Source organism: Crocuta crocuta, unplaced genomic scaffold (assembly GCF_008692635.1).
Source record: "Crocuta crocuta isolate KB4526 unplaced genomic scaffold, BGI_CrCroc_1.0 scaffold646, whole genome shotgun sequence".
In the NCBI taxonomy this organism is placed as follows: Eukaryota; Metazoa; Chordata; class Mammalia; order Carnivora; family Hyaenidae; genus Crocuta; species Crocuta crocuta.
In genome coordinates this window covers 1,764,928-1,774,759 of record NW_027530851.1, presented here as the reverse complement: position 1 = coordinate 1,774,759, position 9,832 = coordinate 1,764,928, and the positions used below count along the sequence as shown (strand labels likewise).

The 9,832-nt window shown below is 41.4% G+C and overlaps 1 protein-coding gene across 2 annotated transcripts in view; it reads left to right on the top strand.

Moving 5' to 3' along the window:
- Positions 1-12: 12 nt before the first annotated feature.
- The window catches only part of RSPO3 (R-spondin 3), an 85,118-nt gene continuing 75,298 nt past the window's right edge, over positions 13-9,832 (top strand). For both annotated transcript variants that reach the window (XM_077769432.1, XM_077769433.1), the window contains exon 1: positions 13-391. In XM_077769432.1, the coding sequence (XP_077625558.1) occupies positions 295-391 (97 nt within the window). In that variant the 5' untranslated portion in view covers positions 13-294. The remainder of the gene's footprint in view (positions 392-9,832) is intronic.

Sequence of the window (9,832 nt, the reverse complement as noted above, 5' to 3'; positions counted from 1 at the left end):
GGCGAGGCCGCTCGCTGCTCGTGGAACCTTCGCTCGCGGCGTTGACAGCCACCGTTGCGGATCCGCCGCGGCTCAGGGCTCGGACAATTTGAAAGTACAATAGTTGGTTTCCCTGCACCCGACCCGCTTCGTCGCCGTCCCAGCACGCCTATCGGATCTGAGTGGAGAAGTTGTCCGCGGCTTGGGTTCTCTCCCTCTATACGCCCAACACCTACCTATATTTCTAAAACATTTAATATCATTAACGAGGAAAAAAAAAAAGGAGAGAAGGAAAGGAAACATTACTGGGTTACTATGCACTTGCGACTGATTTCTTGGTTTTTTATCATTTTGAACTTTATGGAATACATCGGCAGCCAAAACGCCTCTCGGGGAAGGCGCCAGCGGAGAAGTAAGTGCAGGTTTTTTATTACACGTTTGCTCTCTCCCTCTGCTTTCACCTGTCGGGTCTCTCAGCCTGTCCAGTCAGCTCCCAGCTGCAGGGGTCCTCCCGCCTGGCACCCGCGCCTCCGGCAGGAGGTGGTAGTCCGGCTCCAGCACCGACGGCGCCTTCCACGCCGGCCCCTACGGGCCGGTCTCTTCCCCCGCACCCTCGCGGGTGCTAAAGCGGGCGGACGGGGCGCGAACGTGGCTCCCGCCCCCTTCTTACTTGGAGTTCGAGGAGAAGTTCGGTCTTACGTTAGACTAGCTCTAGGTATTTGTGCTTTCCTTCCATAACTCGGGTAGGGGCCCGNGAGCCAGCCCCTGGGAGCCCGAAGTGCGGCGTTTCCAGTTACGATCTTGCCCGTCACGCGTGAGCGCATTTACCATCTCAGGGCCTTTCAAGGGTCCCCTGGGGCAGACACGGGTGAAGGTGGAAGTCCCCCCAAAGACTCGCCTCCTAGCTGCCCCGTATTCTGACTCCTGTTCCTTGCAAGGTTGCCTTATGGAGGCGTCATAAAACAGTGCCCTGGCTGGAATTAAACAGGTACCCCCAGGGCACCCTCGACCCGGGCTGCTCTGTCTGAAAGGTGGCGTCTTCCAGAAACGAGGAGGCAGACGCGCGAATGGGACGTCTCCCTGCGCTCCAGTAGCCCGGCGCGCTGGCGTCTATGCCCCCACGGGGAGTCTGTTCGTAAACGGCAGGGCCGGGGGCGACCCTGGCTCCGGCGTGGGGGGCGCTGCTAGGGACAGGGAGGGAGAAACCTTCCTGGAGCTCGCCGGGGGCAGAGAGCGACGCTCCTGCGGAGGCTCCTTGGACCTCCGCCGCGGGAGAGCCAGTGACGCTCGCAGGCGAGGCGTCCCGCGCGCGCACCCCTCGTGCAGCGCGGACCCGCCGAGCCTGGCGCGGCGGGCGCGGGTGCAGCGCCGAGCACACAGCACAGGCTTGTGTGGCATGGAGATTTAGTAATCGCTCCTCTGCCGCTGCTTGTCTCTGCCCTGCCCCTGGACGTGAGAGTCCCCTGAAAGCTCCCTTTGTGCCACTCACCTCGGGCAGACAAGGTCTGATTCACCTGAAAATTGCCTTTAAAAACCGTAGCTGGGCCCAAGCGCCAGGGGATCCGGCTCGGTCTCACCCGCCTCTAGTATCGCGTAGCAAGGGGCAGGAGGGCCCAAGCTAAACATGTCAGGGCATCCGATTTATTATTCTTGGCCTCCGAATGGTTTGTGTTCTTCGTAACTGCTCTATCCACCCCTTCAGGCAAGCCGTGCGGCCACCTCACAGAAGGAACGGCCTGGGGCTCGAGCCCTGCCCTTGCGTCCTGGAGAGATTTCGTCTCTGGGCGGTTGGGAGACGGATGCCGGGGCCAGGGGCAGCCTCTTGCTCCACACCGCTCTTACCCACTACTTCCTTCACCCCACTAAGGACCCCAGGGGCAGGAGCTACGCAAATGCTGAGACGTGACAGGGTCCCGACCGTCAGGGCAGAGATGCCTCTGATTGCTGTTTAGGGGACCCTGTTAATGAAGGAAGACACGGGGGCGCGGGGGTTGGCGGGAGAGAAACCTGGCCATCCATTCGTTCCTACCTCCCCCAGCTGACCCTCCCCGCCCGCCCCCTGGGGACAACCGTGCGGGAAGCTGCAGGGTGATGCCCCCCCAAAGCTGCAGAGAGCAAGGGATGGCGCACCTCTAGGCTCATACTAGGCAGAAATCGCAAAGAAGCGGAACTGCTTTCCGACCTGCCTTAATCATCTCAAGGCCAAGTCAGAGGCGCCCTCTGGTTGCGTAGAGGGGATGGGAGAAGGGGTGGGTGGCATTGGGTTGAAATTCCAATTATTCTGTGGGAGTAGTGCTGGAAGGGAGCTCCCATAACAAGGGATGCTCTTTGCTTCTTAGCCCTGGAGTCGGCCTTTGCGGCTGGGTTTGCTGGTGCAATACTGGGACAGGGGCGACCCCTTGCGTCCTCTGAGGAGACAGACGGGGCTCTTGGCAGGTGCAGTATGATTTTTGGAGAATCTGGAAGGAGTGGAGGGTAAGGAGAGATCTTTGCTAAATGTCCATGGAAACTTAAGGCCAAATTGCATGTATATATACGAGTTTCTTTGGAAATTTCGGAAGGAAATGTATAAAAACTTTTTCTTCAAACACGGTCTAGGGGAAACATTTTTATGAAAGATAATGTAGTAGTCAAATGTATTTTAGGAAAAAAAAAAGCGGTCCTTACTATCTAAGGGAGACAGCTAATGTGAACATTTAAGAGTATTCTTTTTGAGGATGCCTGGGTGGCTCAGCTGGTTAAACGTCCGACTTCGGATTCCGCTCAGCTCATGATCTAGCCTTCACTGAGTTCGAGCCCCATGTAGGGCCCTGTGCTGACAGCTTGAAGCCTGAAGCCTGCTTGGATTCTGTGTCACCCTCTCTCTCCCTGCCCTTCTTCCTCTCTCTCTTTCTCTCTCTCAAAAATAAACATTGAATTTTTTTCAAAAAACTATCCTTTTTGGCTTGTAGTTAAATAGCTTTACTTTTCTAAACGTTTAAAATCTTAACTAAGGATACAAGAGGTAGAAAATCAAGGTGTAAGAACTGTTTTTTTCAATGTTTTTTAAATGATCTCTTGAATGTTTTAGTAGAAAGGTATCTTGCCAAAAAAAAAGACATTTGTTTGCAGTGTTAAATATTGTCAAGTCTAAGGAACTATGGCTAATCCTAAGACGTAGCAGATAAAGTCACATTAGTATTTTCCTGTTTTCCTGAAACAACTGCTGCCCCATTTGTCTGTAGTTTGTGAAAACTAGTGATTTTTAAACATGAATTTTGTACTTTAAAAAATCTGTGGAGTTATGAGTGCAGCAAACATACAATAACTTTTTTTTTTTACCTATTTGGATTTATATACAGCTTCTAGAGATGACTAATGACTTTATTTAAGATAAAAATGAAATACAACTCTTACTTAAAATTCCTCAACCAGCAGTGTTTTCAGAGGCGAGGCTTGGCTTTAAGTACAGTGCTAAATCAAGAACCCCAAATCCAGTTCTTAACTCATTTACAGCTTAGCCTTTGCAACAGTCAGCTTCTGAATTTCAGGTTATATGTTAATAAAACTAAAGGTCATATTTGCCATAAAGCTAATAACCACAATACCTTACTATCATGTTGCACTTTCACCTGAATTACTCATTCAGATCCCTATGTAGTAATGTGATGTTCAGGCATTAATATTCCCATTTTACGGAGAAAGAATCTGAAAAATGGAGACTAAGTAACTTACATACAAAAGCATACAACTAGTAGGTAGAATTTGTCTCCTGCTAGTTACACTACCTGCTGATCCATGTCAGAGAGAAGATGTCAGTTATGTTAAGTAATAAATCTGATGGTCTCCAGACCATCATTTATCCACTTTGTTTGGGGAAGAAGCTGTTCTGGTTGACTGATACCAATGTTAAATAATTAATTATCTAGTAATAACAGTAATAATGTATAGTAATAGTGAAGCTTGCTAAATATAATAGCATTATTTGATTATTCAGAAGGCATTGTAGGATCATATTATTCCAGAAGGTTATTGTTAGAAGCATCAGATGCTTTTGTAGTATCCATCTATTAATTGGGTTTTAATCGTCTGGATTGTAGATACACGCAAGTTGTGAAAAGCCATTGTGTGCATAATTATAAAGCTTCCATTGCACAGTCTGCGAAACTTTTAAAAATCTTTCATAAATATGTCTGAAATAAAAGAGTAAGAATACAGGAGAAATAATTTTAATGGTAAATGAAATAAAACCTTCTTATTGGAATACTCTGGTCATTGCTCATGACAGTATTTCAGATGTTGTGCCATTCTTTGGGATTCTGATACACTCTTGATAATTACACTGCTAATTCTGGTAAATAACAATTTAACTATAGGATAGAAAAAACTTTCATTCTACTATGCATTTGTAGCATTAATTTTGAATAGAAATATAGTCTGGATATTGGCTACAATGCATTTTCTTACCTGTCTGCCTTTGTTACCAGTCTACTTTGTTTTTGGGAGAAATATTGTTTAATAGATGAGAGACTTGAGTAAAATGAGCTGGAGAAAATATATTCTGCAACATATCATGTGATATCCGTGAATCAGTGCCACAACTTTAAATTCTTAGACAGTAATGGCAATATCTAAATACACTCAAAAGGTATTTATTTTTTGTAAATTCTGCTCTAGTCACTATAATACCATCAGAGTTATTTCTTAAAATGTCTTTTTGTTAACTATTTTAATTCCTTTTAAACTTAAATCCTTAGGAAAGATTTTACTTAGAGTATTAATGATGATTTTTAAATATTGTCTTTTTAATCACAAACTATTCTATGTAATTAAGAATATAAGAAGGAGTGTGAAATTGACTTAGTGTCATCATTTCATTATTCCTCTAAGCATGAAATATGAACAGTATTTCAATTTATAAGTAGATAACTCTTGCTAAATCATTTCTCCACTAAATATTTACCCATAATTTAATATTCTACTAATTAGGTCCCCGGGAAGCAATAAATGGAGATTACAACATGTAGTTTCATTTGATTTTCAAGTTATTATGGGGAAACCATACATGCCACTATACTACAAAACAAATTTATTAGTCATCTGATCATTTATTTGAATCTGGACAGAGATTTCTAGATTGCTACTAAATAAAAATATTTTCCAGTTAATTTTTTTAATGCAGTGTTCTTTTAAATTTTATGTATATACTGTATGGAGTTATCAGAACCCAAAGTAGCGTGAAGACCAAATGATCCCTCTGCAGTTGTAAGAAGGAAATATCAAACAATAAAACTGTTCTACATATAGTGATTTCTTAAATCATCTTTTCCCACTTTATCTCTATCTAAATGTTTCATTTTGGATGTTGTCCTAACCTTTCTTCCTATTTTCCCACTGTCAACTCATGCCACCCCCAAAAAATCCTTTTCCAAGTAGTGAATTCTTGAAATGCCATCAGAGTGGGTATTATATTTCATGAAATGTAAGAATCAGCTTTGGTTACCATTAGGAAAACATCATTCGGTTCTGAGAGCATGGTAAGGATCATGCAAGACAGTGTGTTGAAATTACATGTTTTACTTGGTTAGAGCTATTTCTTCTCTGAACAGTGCATTTTACATTGGTATGCTTTTGAGAATGATCATTTGAAAAGTGTTGCGTCATAAATTATATAGTTTTTTTTAGCTTGCTTTTTGATTTTGAGGAAAATGTGGATTGCTCTCTTAATTGTGAATTTTTTCTTCAGGTTTAAAATGATTGGATTATCTTAAATTTACCATCTGTTGGACAACCTAGTAAGTTTGAAATGCTTTGCAATTATACCTTAACAAAACATATGACGTGTGAAATGTACATATGTAAAATTTACTTCCCATTTTTTTCCTTTTACTTAATCCTGCCCATCAGATCTTTCTATTCAGGAAGATACTAGCATTTTGCTTAAAGTACTGATCAGCAATACTGAAAAGAATGGAATATTCTATTCCCAAGGATTGTGGGGGGTGCTGAGAGTGTTTAATGTCTGAGTGCCATTGAGTACTAGGAAATTCCATTTTCTGCTCCAAAGAGTTTGCAACAACATGAAACTTTTGAGCAAAATACCTACATTTTCACATTTGAAAAGTTTGAATGATTTCAAAAATTCATTTAAAAAATATGGTTACAGGTGCCTCTAATCTGATAGGAGCATTTCTGCTTTATGTAGTCTTGACAAGGGACCTAGTTGCCATCTGCTGTCACTAAAATTCTTCTGGAAGTTTTATAGAGAAAACTCAATGGTACTACAGAATGATTCTCCAGTTATATATGTATTTAATAGCTTTTAATTGTTGTTATGCTTTATGCAAAAATCTAATCCAATCTTGAAACATTAGCTTATTAATGTTCCATCTGACCTTTAAGAGTGTGATGAAGAGCAACATCATTAAGTTCATGGTAGAACCTGGGACCTAAGGTGCCAATGAGGGAGAATCAGGGTGTGCTGGAGAAGTAAACTGAGAAGTAGAAGACCTGGGTTCTAAATCCAGCATGGTTACTAATATTTGGATGATGCAGGCGAGCCCCTTTACCACACTAGGGTGCAATTCCTCACCTTTGAAGTAGGGCGGTTGTTCAAAAATTTATATCTAAGTGATTCCTATAGTTTCTTCAACTTATAAGCTTTTGGCTTGAGAACATAAGTCATGGCTAGTGAGTTACACAGTTCTTAGTTGTCTTTTTCAACTAAGTTTAGTGGATGAAGATGAAGAATGCAAACAAATACAAGTATTCACTTATTATAATGAAATGCATATAAAGATTAATTCATAAGCACCTTGTCAAAGTACAGAGTGAATTAATTATGATATTTCTCATTCTTCATAATTTCTAGTGCCCAAAAACCATAACCATAGCATCAGTCAGCATACTCAGTCTTCAGCAGGTCCATCTTGTCCTTGGGCTTGGAATCATAGGGAGCCAGTTTGGAATCCAATAGAGAGATCTTGCAGAACTCCCCTACCATGACAGGCTTTCAGAAGTGTCTTGTGCTGGAATGGAAGTAGCAGTTACAATTGCCCAGGTTTAAGATAATAAGGCCCTGTGTTATGATAGTGACTGATTGAGTAAGGGAGTGTATAGAACAGATAATTTCTATTGATCAAATGTAAGGGTCTTGGTAACTAATTGAATATGAAGGGAAAATAGATGGACATATTTGGCAGTAAACTTTGTCTTATAAGGACTCAGATCTGGCTGAATGGAAAAGCAATGGAGATAAACAGAAAAATGGGAAGGTGAGAGAGGCAGATTGGGTAGGGAACTTATTTTTCTTTTGAGCTATCTTTAGTTAGAGGGCCAGTAGACCATTTAGTAGCTCAGAATCAAAGTTTCAGAGAGTCAGGGCTGAAGATATGTGTTTTGGAGTCACATAAAGGAGATGGTTGAATGCATGAAATAAAACCTACTGGTGCCATATTTATTGTTAATAAAAGGGTTTGCATAGCTAACACTGAGATTCGCTCTTATTGGTAGCATCAAAATAAAATTAATTAAATTAAGGTACTTTGTCTATTTTAAAGAATCTAATACAGCATTTTCAACCACAGCTTCTCATTTTCATAAGAGAATGGTCACTGAGCTGCATTTAAAAAATTATTTTAGAAAGAGAAAGAGCGCATGCAAGTGGGGTAGAGGGACAGAAGGAGAGAGAATCTTAAGCAGGCTCCATGCTCCGCACAGAGCTGGAGTTGGGGCTGGATTCCACGACTGTGGAATCATGACCTGAGCCGAAATCAAGAATCAGATGCACCACTGACTAAACCGCCCCGGTGCCCCTGAGCTGCAATTTTAAGTTGCCAAATCATGCAACTGAACATCATACTTGGAAGTCTTATCACCTATGGACCTGTCTTACTTTGCCACAGATCATAGGAGACTTAAGAAACTTTATGATAATGAAAGATTTGTTCCCAAAAGGTATAAAAATGCTTTTAAAAAAATATTCCACTGGGATCTAGCATCTCCTCATAACAGTGGCATTCTCCTTTCAAGCAGATTTCTCTCCAAAGTGTGCTGTCTTAAAATCAGAGGTTCTGAGGATGGGGTAGAACTTAAAGGAGCCCAGTCCATCTGGACAGTGTATGGATTCCCCGTGCAACATCCATACTGTGTAGTTATCCAGCCCTAGTAACAGCTAGGACCCCACCCCCTCTCTGCTCCTATTCAATTTTGGCCTTCTGTGTCAGAAACAGGTAGTGTTTACCAGTGTGTCTGTTCTCTTGGTTCTCTTCTGAGCACTTGGCATGGGTATAGGATTCAATTCAGTTACCTTAAAACATCTTTCTAAAATGAATACCCAATAATGCAATGCACTATATTCACTCCTAAAAACTGTCCTCAAAAAACTAGCTGGTAAGCATATTTATAATTATACCCCAATACAAAGCACATTCCTGAAAGCAAGTGGTAAAGCAGCCCCCATTTTATAACCACATAATACAAACCACCACCACACAATATAAAATAACAAAATTTGTGAGATGCTTATTTTAGAACACTGTTTTTTTAACATATGCTTGATAAGTTGGTAAGAAAAAGAACAGCTCGTTTCTCATTGTTATGTTCCTTTCTTATTCAAAGGGACATCAAAGTTATGAATACAGTAATCTTGACAAAGGCTTTCACATAAGGGAAGGTGTATTGGTCACATTTTACTGATATGAAACAGACAAAAATGGTGTGCCAAAGTGAGTGTAAATGCCTTGTGGCAAACTATAGTTTTGTAGTCCTCAGGTCACTGTTATTTCATATATTTGTTATTTTACTATACATTTATATTTATTAACATGAGTGTCGAGATACTGATTATTATTTATATAGCTGGGTGGCTCATTCAGTTAAGCGTTTGACACTTGACATCGGCTCAGGTCAAGTGGTTGGTTCGTGCGTCGGAGCTCTGCATCAGGCTCTGTGCTGACAGTGCAGAGCCTGATTAAGATTATCTCTCTTTCTGCCCTTCCCCAGCTCTCTCTCTCAAAATAAATAGACTTAAAAAAAATAGCTGCCATGTTTTAATCACCGGTGAATGTACATGATGTTTTTGCAAATGTTACCTCATGTAGTCCTCACATTCACCCTGTAAGGAAGGAACCAATAGTCTCATGTTAGTTGCCTAAGAGCACTTACCAAAGATGTGGTAGACCTGGGATTTCAGCCCAGGTTTGGCTCCAAAGCCCATGTCTTTACCTGATTTCTTCACATCTCCTCAGCTACTGGGATTAGTACTTGAGACATTAATGGTGCATTTTCCCAAACCTCAGCTCACCTTTTATTTCCCTTACTCTCTCTTTGCTCATTCTTTCTTCCTCCTCCTCTCATAAACCATAGCTGCTTCCTAACATTTACTATAGAGGTCATTTCTGGTATTTTAGTACCTTCTCCTACTTCTCTTCCTTTTTTTCTACTCCTTTGCTCCTTTTCTTTAAACTTGCCCTACTACTGATGGTTTTTAAACATAAAAAGTTGCTGATTTTTTTTCATTAGAAACAAAATAGCACATCTTATACTCTGGGATTATTCTTCTCATGCACTGTGTGCATACCCAGGAGAAGATTAACTTAGGCATGAGGATGTAGGAAAGTCTATAATTTTGCAGTTAAATATCAAAAACCTTCTATGTAATTTACAACCACAATAGATATTTCACTGGCTAGTTTTTGTTTTCCAAAAAAGTTATCTTTACGGTGCTTCATAAAATCTGCTGTTTATATTACTTTTACCATGAGTATTAACAGTAACCTCCACTCCAAAATCTTGCTTTATGGGCCTTGGTACAGTGCTTTTCAACCCTGATTTCAAATTAGAATCACCTGGGGAATCTTTAAAACAAAACAAA